Source organism: Staurois parvus, unplaced genomic scaffold (genome assembly GCF_062004578.1).
Source record: "Staurois parvus isolate SC_StPar_1 unplaced genomic scaffold, SC_StPar_1.0 ptg001302l, whole genome shotgun sequence".
Classification (NCBI taxonomy): Eukaryota; Metazoa; Chordata; class Amphibia; order Anura; family Ranidae; genus Staurois; species Staurois parvus.
The window spans coordinates 8,453,026-8,467,910 of NW_028319098.1; the positions used below are offsets into that span (position 1 = coordinate 8,453,026).

The following is a 14,885-nucleotide window of genomic DNA, read 5'->3' on the forward strand; positions in this document are numbered from 1 at the left end:
CCATGAAATGCCCCTGGTACCTTTTATAGACTTTGTTTGAGTGTTATTTGCATGTGGGCAAGGCCACAGGGACCCCATGATCCCCTATTGCCCGGGGGCCCCATGAGTTGTCAGTCCGCCCCTGGTCGACAGGCCAGAATTTTAGTGAGTAGCTTAAAGTCAACATTCAATAATGATATAGGGCGATAAGAAGAACACAAATCAAAATCTTTACCTGGTTTGGGAATTGCAACTATCACCGCCTCTGACATAGAGGAGGGAAGATCCCCTTCCTTCATGGAGTTTACTAACATGGTATGCAGTTGGGGGGCTAGATCCTCTGCATATGTCTTATATTTTCCACAGGAAACTCATCCTGGCCTGGAGAATTCCAGACTGAAAGGAGATTGTTAGCTGTACCTCCTTCAGAGTGATTGGGGAGTCTAAACAGGCTCAGTACGCAGTACTCAGCACAGGGAAGTCCATGCCCAAAATATAGGAGTTAAGCTCATTAGGAGTATAAGTCATAAGTATGAGGTGTACAGTCCCTCATACTAAACAGCAAAGCAGTCTGTAATAGTCACAGATAACATAAGAACCTCCCTGGAGGAGGCAAGGATACAGGGCACACTCATAACAGTGGTGGGTTTTTTTCCAGAAAATCCAGACCAATAGCCTGCCAGTCCATTCTCCTTGTTCGAGTATCCTTTGTGACTGGTGAAGCAACCGTTTTTAGCCAAAGAAATATGAAGAAGGAGAACCTGTCTAGCCGAAGCCTGCAGTCATACATTTGTGTGTTCTTAGTGAGAACATATCGTTGTTCTAGTCTAGAGGCATCAGCTTCAGCCCTAGCCAGGTCAGTCTTCAACTCCATACATACCTGTCCTATCAAAGTCTGCCACGCCACTGGCTCCTCCACAGTATTATAATTAGTACACCAAAACTCAACTAAGTGTCACCTAAAATCAATGTCCACCTATTGACAGTCCCCACAGCTGATCTGAAGGAATCTGGGAGAGGGAGAGCTGTGATAGGACAGGGGCGTGGTCTGAAATGCCCCTAGGTAGGATGCCCATCTGTCGAACCTTAGAGAGGAGAGCACTCCCCACATAGGCAAGGTCTATTCAAGAAAATGTTTATAGGCGGCGGAGGGACAATTATATTCCCTGGTAGATGGGCTTTTCCACTGCCAGATGTCAGTAAGACCATAGGTCTCGGCCCATTTAGAAAAATCAGATGTGGAAAGCCCACCAGGGGAGAGCCTGTCCATCTCAGGGTCTGGCAGCATATTAAAATCCCCCATAGTCAGAATGCTATCTGTGGAATGTGTAGCCACTAGAGAGACAACCTTATAAAGCAGCCTAGGGGAAGCTGGAGGAGGAACATACAGTCCCACCAAAACTAATTCAAGACCCTCTATTATAGCATGAAGCACAATGTACCGTCCATCTGGGTCCAAATCCAAGTGAAAAAACTGGAAGGGCAACGACTTCTGGACCAAAATGCTCACTCCTCTAGCAAAATGGAGTGATATCCCATCCAGGGCTTTTTTGGGCTATGGGTCTTACTACCCAATAAAGGGGTGTCTTGGAGGATGCATATATATGGGTCATAAGCCTTCAAGAAACAGAACACCAAAGATCATTTAATAGGGGAATTTAAACCTCTTGTGTTTCAAGAGACCACTGTCAAATCAGCCATGGTATCAGGACAGGAAATGTGGCACCATGAGGGCTGTAAGCACCAGGACCCAGATGGAATGGTAACATGTCAACAGTCCTAATCACAGGATCACAGCAAGTATGAGATGGACAATTTGTGCATTATTAATAAAAAGCAGTAAAACAATGAACAACATAAACAGTCCCAAAGAAACACCCCTCCCCAAACTGAGGGCGGTATAAAACCCATTCCCAAACATGGTGTGCATTCACACCTTGGCAGACAGTCTGTCAAAAGGCAAAAAGAAAGGTCCAAAACAGGATCAACAGTCTCTGGAGACCAAATATGGAGGTACAAAAAACTTAAAAAGTGTGATTACAAACAGCATCAAACAACTATCATGGCCTGTGGGCCGCATCCAACCAGGAGGCCGCATCCTCAGGTGAGGTAAAAGAAACAAACTTGAACTCTGTCTTGAACCTGTAGCTTTGCTGGGAAAGGCATGTTGTATTTGAAGCCCTTAGCTCTCAAATGGGTATGAATATGGTCAAAGGACATCCGAAGACGTTGGGTCTCCACGGAGTAGTCTGGGAAAATGAGGAGTTCAACATTCTCATACAGCAAATCTCCTTGGGCTCAGGCCTCCCACAGAACCATGTCATAATCCCGAAAGTTCAACAATTTAAAGATGAAGGTGCGGAGGGGGAGCACCAGGAGGGCCTCTATTAGGAGGGATGCAGTGGTCCTGCTCCACCACAAAACAGGGAGAAAAGGTAGCCTGAGGTAGGAGTTTCTCCAAGAGGTTCTATGTAAAGACCATCCAGTTTGTGCCCCCTGACCCCTCTGGGAGACCAAGGACACTTAAGTTGTTATGGCAATTGTGATTCTCAGCATCTTCTGTCTGAGACTCCAGGTACTTCACCTTGACCTTCAGAGTATGGAGGTCCGCCAAGTGGTCACACTGCAGGTCCTCCACATTAGAAACCCACTGCTGCCACGTGGCCCTGGAAGGCATCCAAGTCTTTCCCGGTGGACATGGACCACTTTGGTCTCCAGCATGGTCTGGCACTGGGTAATTGCCTGCAAAAGTGCTTGGAAGTCATTAGAGGCTCCTATGTCTCTCCTCTGTCTGAGTCACCATGTTACAATGAGGAATTGCGGTGGACACGGCTTCCATATCTGGTATCTCCTTGGAGCAAGCATTTGAGTGAGTCAGGCTAGCGCTATGACCCTGACACATGCCCTCTGGTGCTTGGTAGTCAAAAGCATTGTGAATAGTGACGAATGAGCCACTTGAAGCAATCTGTCAGCAGGATAGGTAAGCTGGACATTAGAGCCCAGCTTCCAGCGCCACCTTGGACACGCCTCCCAAAATCACGTATTTTTACTTGGTGTTGTGCAGTGGAGCCGCCATGTATCAGTATATCTGCTATGGGGAATCTTTTAAATGGCTATGTACCTGTAAAGCCTCCTTTTGTAAAGACATCCAAAAGCCCTGATATTTCTGATGAGTGATGCCATCTTATTTATGATGTCAGCAACCCAACAGACACAGAGTTCTCAGATGACATGTTATTGTATTTTCCTCCACTCCCCCCCTGGCAGCTACATAATAAAACAGCACAGAGAGTAATTTGAAGAAGAAGGCTATGATGTTCTAGAAGGGAGGTGTATAATGTGCTGTGTTAGGGAGATGACTCTCCTGGAGATATCAACTTTTCTAGCAAATTTAAACACGACAAGTAAATTAAAAATCATGTATGGAAATGAAAAACCACTGCAATAAGAATTTAAAGTACTTGTTTTTTCTGTGATTTTACCTGCATAATTTTAAATTGGTAACATGGTCTCTTTAACCAATTTCCATCTGCCCTATAGAAGATGTACTGCTGCAGGACAGCTGCTCTGTGCAAAATCATGTATACATATGTGATTTTGCACTTCTTAGTTTAGGGGGAGCTCGCACTCCCGATGAGTCACTTCTGCTGTGATTGGTCTCAGCACAAGACGATCAGTGTGTGCTAGCCAATGAATGACCGCCAGCACATGCTGATCGCCTAGGAGAGAGACAGCACACAGATCTTCCTATGTAAACAAGGCAGAGCTGTGTCCTGTCAGTGGTGATCTGCTGGATTTCCATTTCCTGTAGAGCAGGGAATAAAATACAGTACATGGCCTAGTAAAAACACCTACATGTACACACAAAAGCACTGGTTAGGCACACAGTTGACCTTTTGATTGCCCTAGATGTTTAACCCCTTCCCAGCCAGTGTTATAAATACAGTGACAGTGTATATTTTTAGTACTGATCACTGTATTGGTGTCACTGGCTTCCACATAGTGTCAGTTAGTGTCAAATTGTCCACCGCAATATCACAGTCTCGCTATAAGTCGCTGATTGCCTCTATCTAGTATAAAAAATAAATAAAAATTCCAGTATATATACACACCATACTTTGTAGATGCTGCAACATTTGCGCATACTAATCAATATACGCTTATTGGAATTTTTAACCACAAAAATGTAGCAGAATACACATTGGCCTAAATTTATTAAAAAAATTGATTTCAATTTTTTTTATTAGATATGATTTATAGCAGAAAGAAAAAAATATTGCTTTTTCAGTACTTTTTCATTTATAGTACAAAAAATAAAAACCCAGTGGTGATCAAATACCACAAAAGTAAGGTCAATTTGTGGGGTAAAAATTCCATAAATTTCATGTACAGCGTTGCTTGACCGTGCAATTGTCAGTTAAAGTATAGCAAAAAATGACCTGGTCATGAAGGGGGGGTTAAGTCTCCTGGATGTCAAGTGGTTGAGATCTTTTCTACCTGGCCACACCTACACATTTCCCCATTTGGTGGCACACTCCAATTTTGGCAATTATTTCAGAAATATTATTTCTCAATGATATGTGTGTTGGCAGTTGTTGCAAGCCCCAGTAGTATTATAATGCTTTTACATAGAGGTGCTCTGATCATTAAAATCTGACATATGAGACAAATAGTAAGACCTTTGACCACAAATATCACCACCTTCTCATAAAGACTGCAAAACAGTTGGTCAGCTAAGGGTGAATTTTATTTTTCTATTACCATTATATACATTTTTTTGCCTTTGCGATGTTAAAACATGTTTTATCTTCTCTTTTGAAAAGCAATCTGTAATACCTGAAACAAATTATACTGCAATTTGGATCAATAGATTCATTGCTTAAGTGAATGCTCCAGCTGTCCAGTTTAACAACCATCTTCATATCAATTGTACATTTACAATTTCACATAATGTATACATTCTCAAGTTGAATTAATGTAGATCAGTGTTTCTCAACTCCAGTCCTCATGGACCCCCAACAGGTCATGTTTTCAGGATTTCCATTATTTTGCACAGGTGATTTGATCAGTTTCACTGCCTTAGTAATTACCACAGCTGTTTCATCTGAGGGAAATCCTGAAAACATGACCTGTTGGGGGTCCATGAGGAGTTGAGAAACACTGCATTAAAATGATGTGCACTGCCCTGCACTGAAAATAGTAGAACATGCTCTATTTTATCACAGCATCATGCCACAATGCATGCAAGCACACTGCAAGAATCAAAAAAGTCTGCTGAAACTCCCTTTACAGATATCGCTTCATGAAATTAAAAAAAAAAATGAAAAGGATATTGCAGCACATTGCAACAAGCATCTGAATGCATGGTAAAGCATGTGCATTTATGTGTGCCTAAAGCATACTTTTCGGTGTGAATGGGCACACATGTGGATCATCATCTACATCAGTGTTTCTCAACTCCAGTCCTCATGGACCCCCAACAGGTCATGTTTTCAGGATTTCCCTCAGATGAAACAGCTGTGGTAATTACTAAGGCAGTGAAACTGATCAAATCACCTGTGCAAAATAATGGAAATCCTGAAAACATGACCTGTTGGGGGTCCATGAGGACTGGAGTTGAGAAACACTGATCTACATTAATTCAACTTGAGAATGTATACATTATGTGAAATTGTAAATGTACAATTGATATGAAGATGGTTGTTGAGAAACACTGGTTTAATGCATTGGTGGGAACTGCTGCTATTGAAATATATATATATATATCATTTCATGCCACTGGCATAAATGCATGCCAGTGCATCTGGTGTGAACAGAACCTAAGCCAAATCCTAGCTTAAAAAGTTATTTGCAAGGTGAAGTCATTGCCTTTTGTATCTTATTCCCACAGCTTGAATGGAAAACTGTCCACACCCCAAATCATTTACCAATTTAACAGCCATTAAAGCTTTAACCTTTCTCACGCAATAAGACAAACAATTAAGTTTAATACCAAAATGGCATCTATCTCGGTGATATGCTGCAGCATTCCTGCTGTTAAAAACATGAAGCTTTCTGCATTTTAATCTTTTAATAGAATAAAGTTTTCCTGGTGTCGCAATAAATATCGAATGAACAGAGTAATTAAAAAAAGTATATCTATTTGTAGTAAAATGTAGTAAACAATTTAAATACAGTAGTACAAATGAATTCTTATCTGTAGAAAATAATTGAGCAATAGTTTGCACATAAGTGTAAAACACTCCTTTACTAATAATGTATAATACAATGGAAATTCTACGGAACAATTCCTCCTTGGTTTGATAATAGAATGATATTTAAGCTCGATATCTACCTTTGCTACTACCCATACCTCCCAACTACACTGCTCAAAAATGTTAAAGGAACACTTTTTAATCAGAGTATAGCATCAAGTCAATTAAGCTCCTGGGATATTTATCTGGTCAGTTAAGTAGCAGAGGGGGTTGTTAATCAGTTTCAGCTGCTTTGGTGTTAATTGCATTAACAACAGGTGCACTAGATGAGCAACAATGAGACAACCCCAAAACAGGAATGGTTTTATAGGGGGAGGCCACTGACATTTTTTTCCCCTATTCATCATTTCTGACTGTTTTTGTATTTGGCTAGGGTCAGTGTCACTACTAGTAGCATGAGGTAATACCAGGACCTTACAGAGGCTGCATAAGCATTCCAAATCCTCCAGGATGGCACATCAATACATGCCATTGCTAGAAGGTTTGCTGTGTCTCCCAGCACAGTCTCAAAAGCATGGAGGAGATTCCAGGAGACAGGCAGTTACTCTAGGAGAGCTGGACAGGGCCTTTGAAGGTCCTTAGCCCATCAGCAGGACTGGTATCTGCTCTTTTGCGCAAGGAGGAGCAGGATTAGCACTGCCAGAGCCATACAAAAAGACCTCCAGCAGGCCACTGGAGTGAATGTCTCTGACCAACCAATCAGAAACAGACTTCATGAGGGTGGCCTGAGGGGCTGACGTCCTCTAGGGAACCCTGTGCTCACTGCCCGGCACCATAGAGCTCGATTGGTATTTACCATGGAACACCAGAATTGGCAGGTCCACTACTAGCACCCTGTGCTTTTCACAGATGAGAGCAGGTTCACCCTGAGCACACGTGAAAGGGTCTGGAGAAGCCATGGAGAACATTATGTTGCCTGTAACATCGTTCTGCATGACTGTTTTGGTGGTGGGTCAGTGATGGTCTGGGGAGGCATATCCATGGAGGGACACACAGACCTCTACATGCTAGACAATGGCACCCTGACTGCCATTAGGTATCGGATGAAATCCTTGGATCCATTGTCAGACCCTACACTGGTGCAGTGGATCCTTTGTTCTTCCTGGTGCACAATGCCCGGCCTCATGTGGCCAGAATATGCAGGCAGTTCCTGATGAAGGAATTGATCCCATTAAATGGCCCTCATGCTTGAATGACCTAAATCCAATAGAACACCTCTGGGATATCATGTTTAAGTCAATCCAATGCCGCCAGGCTGTACCTCAGACTGTCCAGGAGCTCAGTGATGTCCTGGTCCAGATCTGGGAGGAAATACCCCAGGACACCATCCGTCATCTCCTTACGAGCATGCCCCAATGTTGTCAGGCATGCATACAAACATGTGAGGGCCATACAAACTGAGCATCATTTTGAGTTGCTGCAATGAAATTTCAGCAAAAATGACTAGTCTGCTGCATCATTCTTTCACTTTGATTTTTGGGGTGCCTTTGAATTCAGTCCTCTGTAGGTTGATCATTTTCATTTCCATCAAACAATGGGGCATCCTTATGTTCCTAACACATTACCCCCGCCCATATCAGTATAGATATCCATGTGATCTGATGTGTTCCTTTCATTTTTTTGAGCAGTATATATAGGCAAAGGACAGATGGCTGCCACAACCCCAGCTATATGGACCACAAATAATTTGCAGACAATAACTGGCTAAACCACACAAGTGATTTTCTGATTTCCATTTTTTCTTTATATTGGCTTTTTAAAAAAAAAAAAAAAAAAAAACGCAGTAAAATAGAGGCTGTATAAATAGTTTAGTACAACAAAAGACTTTGGGTAGTATAAAAGTACATTTTGTATATAGATGTACATATCAGACCCAAATGAGGGACAACTAAGGCTGCTCGAGGGATAGAAGGATTTGGTCTCAAAAGAGGGACAGTCTATCCAAATAACCCTAGGTTCACACCTAAGTGTTGTCTGCAGCGTTTTGCAGAAATCCAGTACAGCCCAGTAAACATGATTTCTTATGGGACATGTTCACACCTGTGTGTTTTTTTGGAAAGGGTCAGGGACTTTTTTTTTAATGCAAAAAGTTTTGTTTCTATAAACGTCAATGGAAATGCTGCAGCAAAGCATGTTTTGCATTTTTGCTGCACTTTTGATGCGTTTTTTAAAATCTGCCTAGCAACAAGAAAATGTTAAAAAATGCAAAACGCATCAAAAATTCAATTGCCAAAACTCCAGTGCAGAAACGGCTCAAATGCAATCTGCGTAAGTGTGAACCTAGCCTAAAGGCCAGCTGGTAGCTATGCTACTGGCTCCGCTAAAATATAAAAGCACAATTCTGACTTAGGCTTGGTTCTCATATGCATTTTGTGTTTGATACTTTCTCCAGTGCTTTTTGGAGTTTTTGTGTTTTTCTACACTCCTTTTTGAAGTGTTTTTACCACGTTTTGCGTTTTGTTCAGCCCTTTTTTTTTTTTTATTAAAGTGGGATTTTTTTTTTGTTGCTGGGCAGAATAAAAATGCAAAACACGGCAAAAACTCACTACCATGGATTTCAGCAGCTTCTTCATTGAACTCTATTGTAGCAAAATGCTGCTTTTTCCTTTTTAAAAAGTCCCTGACCCTTAAAAAAAAACGCAGCAGCTCAAAAAAGCATAGATGTGAACATGTTCCATAGGAAACCATGTTAAATGAACAGTAGTGTGTTTCAGCAAAAAGCACTAAAAAATGCATTGGTGTGAACAGAGCCTAAGGGCTTATTTAAACCAACAGCAAATTGTGTCACCCATCTGGAAAGTGATCTGCGATAGATCACTTTTCAAGGGGTGGTTGACAGATGGAGGAGACATGCTATGTGGTGACCCACCAAATGCAACATAGGGTATAAGAGCTTGTTCACATAGGCAGACAGGTTTCTGCACACACACCACACCACCACCAAGTGAATAGGGTGATGCCACAACTAGCCATGCAGTTCTAGCGCAGTGGTGCAGGCTTTTCAGGGTTGAAATAGGTAGTGAGGAGGTGACTGGGAAGCAATATGTCAACAGCCTCTTTTCAGATGAGTGGCAAAGGCTGTTGCAAGCCCAAATGTAAAATGTACAACCCTGTCTGGCGACTGTTGCAGCTGAGGGGGGCTGTTCAAGAGGGCAGTCAAATTCTGTCTCAACCACCTAATTTTATTGTGCCTTCATCCTCCCATGTGAACAAGCCCTTATACACTTGTGTTAGAATGCTCCACATTATATAGGGATGACTTACAACAGACTTAATTTTTCCAGTGGCCTAGCAAACTTGCATTAAAAAAATCAATAAGAACTTAGAAAATAAATAGAATATATACAGAAATATATAGAAAAATATAAACTTTCCTCAAATCAGACTGAATCTTAAGCCTGGGTTCACACTGATGCTGTCCGGAATTCGCAGCGTTTTCTGTGTGAATTCTGCACCACATCAGAATCGCACCCCGTTCATGCGAACAGCTGTGGGTGTGTATGCTAAGTTAACAACACCCCAAAATCGGTCTGCAAAACGCAGTACAATGTGCAGAATCGGATCGCATAGGTGTGAATATCCATGCGATCTGATTTTAATGCGGACCAAAAAAAAGGGTCCTGCACCTTTTTGGAGCCGATGAGATGCAATTTGAGCCATACATAATGTATGGCTCAAATCGCACCGCACACAAATCGCATGTGATATTCAAAGGCATGCGGTGTGGTTCCTGTGTGAATCACATACGATGTACCATACCACATGCGTGTGAACCTAGCATGAAAGGACAAAACTTTGCCAGGTAGTAGGAATGGGCATTTGTCTACATGTGAAGTAATCAGAGCTTACTGCTGAAATACATACTGGGGTTGATTTACAAAATCTGGTGCAGCTGTGCATGGTAGTCAATCAGCTTCTAACATCAGCTTGTTCAATTAAGCTTTGGCAATAAAACCTGGAAGCTGGTTACCATGTACAGCTGCACCAGATTTTGCACTTTCCAGGTTTAGTAAAGCAACACTTTTATATGCAAGAATACAACAATGGCATTTCTCTGCTAAAATGCTTCATGAAGCATATTTTCAGAAAGCAATCTCCCAGTATGCTTATTAATAACATGGTGATAAATTACATCGTAACAAATCTAACAGCAACAATCACAGATAATTCCATTTCCATGCCACAAAAAAATCATTCAGTGCTCTTTGGCTTAGGAACAGTCAAGATATTCAGACTCTAAGGGAAGGTCGGTCAGAAATCCTGCATTAATGATTTCATTTGCTGCATGGTTTATGCTAAGGTCACACTTGAGCGTCTGTATTTTCATACATTTTTCATGCATTGCCATTGGTTTTATTGCATTTTCATGCATTTTTTACTTTTCTTCTATTGAGGTCTTGGGTAGCACCAAAATAACCACCTGCATCTTTTTGTAAGTTATGCAGAAGTGTGTTACATATGTGTGAATGGGCCCAATACACAATAATGAGATACCTCTTGTCGTGCATTGTCACCCAACAAATCGCAAAAGAGTGAACAATGATTGAAGAATTAAAAGTAGGAGTTACATATCCATTTGTTATATAATGGAAGTATGCCTTAGGGCCAGTTCACATTACATGCGTTTTGTGTGGTATTTTTTTTCTGCACCCAAAATGCACAGAAATTAGGTTCTATGTTTGTCAATGTCATAGTTCACATCAGTGCTTGCAGTTCCAGTCCGTTCAGGTTGCAGAAAAAAAAGTAGAACAGGCTGCATTTTTCCTGCACAGAACTGTACTGGAACGCAGTAAAATGCACGGAATGCACCAAAAACGCACTGGAACATGCGTGTCCCTATTTAAATTTAAGAAATAGACAGGGAAAAAATGAACTGGAAAGCATCAAAAAATGCACTGGAACGCATCAAAAATGCGCCAGAATGTGTGAAAAAATGCACATGCAGAAACTCATCTGGAACGCATCTGGACTGAGCTGGCCCTTAAAGCTTAATCTCAGGTGCACAGCTAAATACACAGATGGGGGAAAAAAAAAAAAAAAAAAAAAAAAAAAATATATATATATATATATATATATATATATATTTTTTTTTTTTTTTTTTTTTTTCTTGTGTGTTTATTTTACCTGTCAAAAGGATTTGTATTTTTGTATATCCAGTTCATAGCTTAGCACACCTCTTCCACATAGCACTACCCTGTCTAAGGCTAGGTTCACACCTATGCAGGTTGCGTTTTTAGCCATTTCTGCATTGCGTTTTGCAAGGGGGGGGGGTTAATTTTCTTTTTTATTTTACTTGTTGCTAGGCAGACCTAAAACGCATAAAAAATGCAGTAAAAACACATAAAAATGCAATACATGCTTTTCTGCAGCGTTTCCATTGAAGTCTATAGAACCAAATGCAATTACAGTGGAAACTTATCGGATGAAAACACACAGGTCTGAACATGTCCCATAGGAAATCATGTTAAATGGGACTGTACTGCATTTCTGCAAAACGTAAAACGCTTCGTTGTGAACCTGGGTGACAGAGAAGGGCCTGATCTTTCTCTGCTGCAATATCATTTTCACTTATAGGTCCCCTCCTATCCCCACCCTGTGAATGGACAGTGAAAGGAAAAGCAGTAGAGCTCATCTCTCTGTCCTCTCTTTCTATTAGTAGGCTCATTGCACTGCAGTACAACTGACTGGCTCTATGTACTTTCCCCCAACTCTCTGAGCCCTGCTGCACAGTAGGCTGCTAGATGCGAATACCAAGTCAAATTCATGCTCTTATGCTGCTTTCCTTTAACACACTTCCTATCCTAGGGTAACAACACTTGCTCATTGTACTTTGTTAGCAGCATTGTCAACCTAGGACAGGAAGTATGTTACTGGCAGGATCACCAGGTGACAAAGGGAAAACAAGCTTTAAAAAAAAATGAATGCAGCCACCACATATAAGGACATTGAGCTCCAACATATCCATTTTCATTATTTGGTTTAGATATAATCTCATGTACCCTATTAAAGCAGAACTCCAGGCAGATACAAAGTCCAACTGTGATAATGCTCACTTACTACACTGTATTGGCAGCATTGTCGCCATTGTCTTAGAACTACAGAGCAACTTCCCCATTCCATAGAGTGTGTGTGTGTGTGTGTGTGTGTGGGGGGGGGGGGGGGGGGTTCCACAGAACTCAGGGCTGATTTCAATGTCTGATATTTCAGGGCTGCATTATCTGCTCACTGCAGGAAATTAGAAGCAGAATCAATGGGTATATTTGCACTTATTGAAATTATATTCCAAAATGCTTTCTATTGTATATTTAAAAACACAAATAAGAACAAATAACATACGTTCATTGTTAGAGCTATTATACACTTTAAGGTTTGCACAGTACATGTTGAGTAACCTGTAATAGTTAAAAGAATGGGTAAATATATAACATACTGCCAGGCTGGTCAAAACGCAACTCTGAGTATGGCTAGAACGGCTGGCGTAGACAAGCTGATTGTGTTATTACCAGAAGTAGTAACTCCATTCATACTTGTCAGCTAACCTGCTCTATCATAAATGAATGTGTTGTAGTATACATTATCAAGTGATCCATATATCTGTATTACCAGTTCAATAACATGTTTCTAGGATATGGACAGTATGAGGGAGTAAAAAAATACGAAGAGGAGTATTTCCTAACATTCATTTCCCTTGATGTCATTTGACAAAATTAATTCTATATACTAGCACAAAGAAGTAGTTAGTACTACAACTGCATTCTGATTATTAAAAACTACTTGTCCAGAAAGCCCCCCTGGCTCAGGCCTGCCAGAATTAGTTTTAGTATGAACAATTCTTACTCCAAGAGTAAAAAGGGTTGATTTATTAAAACCGGAGAGTGAAAAATCTGGTGCAGCTCTCTATAGAAACCAATCAGCTTCTATCTTCAGCTTGTTCAATTACTCTTTGACAATAAAACCTGAAAGCTGATTGGTTGTGTCCTAAAATCACCGATTCTAACAATATCTTATCTTGCATATGATTATTTTTAATACATTTTTTGTTCCATTAAACACATTAAATGTACCTAATGAGTTTATATTACTCTGGTAATAAAAGCAAACCAAATTGTATTAAGATAAGGAAATAAATGTTCAACAATGCTCATTGATGGCCATATGTTCTCACCTTCATGACTTGATATGAATTTTCAGTTTAGTCGCATTTCATCTGACATAGTGAATAACAATAATAATAACTTACCACTTCCAGTATATATAAGCTGCATACTCTCAAATTCCAGACAAGTGTAAGTTGGGTCTAAGACGTCACTATAGTTAGCCATTTCCATGTCCATTACGGAAATATAATGTTTCATTGCCAGTTAAGGCACCCAGTGACTTTAAGTAATACCCTCTACTATGTTCTGTCAGTAATCTATGAAAGACATTTCTACCAAATGAATTCTGTGCTCAAGGTGGAGTCTTGGAAATGCTTCTGCGTGCTACTTTCTACCTTTACCTCTTTTTTTATGGTACTTTGAGGCAATTCTTCTGATAGTCTTGGAATGCTCAGCGAATATTCTTATCATAATGTTGTTTGTCATTTTTTTTTCTTAGCAGGCAAGCTTAAAAGATACCCTATAATGACACATCTATGTTTCATCTAATAAAAGTGTACTTATCTTAATTTTATCATTCATGTTGTAAAAATCAACTTGTTTACACAAAAGCTTTGTAAATCCACAACATATAACATATAATTCAGCTTCAGCATCACTGCAATGAAGACTGCAGCTCTAAAAGTGTAAAAAAATATATATTTATTTTTCAATGTTTTATACCAGTTACATTAAGGCAGACTTATTTTAACTTATAGCATACTTTCACATTTACTCGAAAATAGTTTTTTCATGCAACTCTCCCTATTTTTTGTTGCCTGCTGTGTAACCAATAAGTAATTAGCAAGTATGTCTGCCGTCATTTTCTATTAGTTTGAAAGTTTTTTATAAACATAATTATTGATTCAGTAATACACTTTAAATGATATGTGTGTTTAACTTAAAATCCACTGTATACTACAGGATTTCTCAACTGGGGTTCGACGGAAGGCTAGGGTTCCCCCAGACGTTGAAGGGTTCCTTCATTGTGCCTCTTGGATAAGTTCCCATTGACACCAATTATCCTTTTAGCTATCTGTAAGGGGGGAACTCTTCCCAATTGCCACAAGTGAAAGGAACATTCTTCCCACTGACCATCACACTGATATATCATAAGTTGTAGATATAGTCATTTTTAGCAGGAGTTCCCTGAAATTGGAAAGTTACTTCAAGGGTTTCTCTGTGCTGAAAAGGTTAAGAAAGGCTGGTATACTATATAGAAAAGGCACCTATGCAAGCAGAACCGAAGGGAGGAACTCCCAACTATAATCACTGGATACAAATTGCAGCACCCTGGTGTTCAAAACTCAATGGGTACTTTGCTGAGAATTTAGGAAACATTAGGCGCTTGCATTATAAAGCAAGTAGCTGTTTTGTAGCAGTGCTACAATATATAAATTTGCATTCAGAGCATAAGGAGTATTGGAGGGGATAAACACTGTAAAAAACAGTTTTTATTTTTCAAGTACTTTTCATTTTGTTTTAACAAGGAAGGAGGGGTGGGGAAACCTGTTTT

The 14,885-nt window shown here is 40.3% G+C and overlaps 1 protein-coding gene across 3 annotated transcripts in view; it reads right to left on the reverse strand.

Annotated features, from left to right (window-relative positions):
- The window catches only part of HNF4G (hepatocyte nuclear factor 4 gamma), a 160,817-nt gene that overhangs the window by 58,366 nt on the left and 87,566 nt on the right, over positions 1 to 14,885 (reverse strand). For 2 of the 3 annotated variants that reach the window (XM_089661062.1, XM_089661061.1), the window contains exon 1: positions 13,474 to 13,661. The exons of the other annotated variant lie outside the window; for it this stretch is intronic. In XM_089661062.1, the coding sequence (XP_089517188.1) occupies positions 13,474 to 13,588 (115 nt within the window). In that variant the 5' untranslated portion in view covers positions 13,589 to 13,661. Of the gene's footprint in view, positions 1 to 13,473; positions 13,662 to 14,885 lie in introns of those variants that run through there. 3 annotated transcript variants of the gene reach the window in all.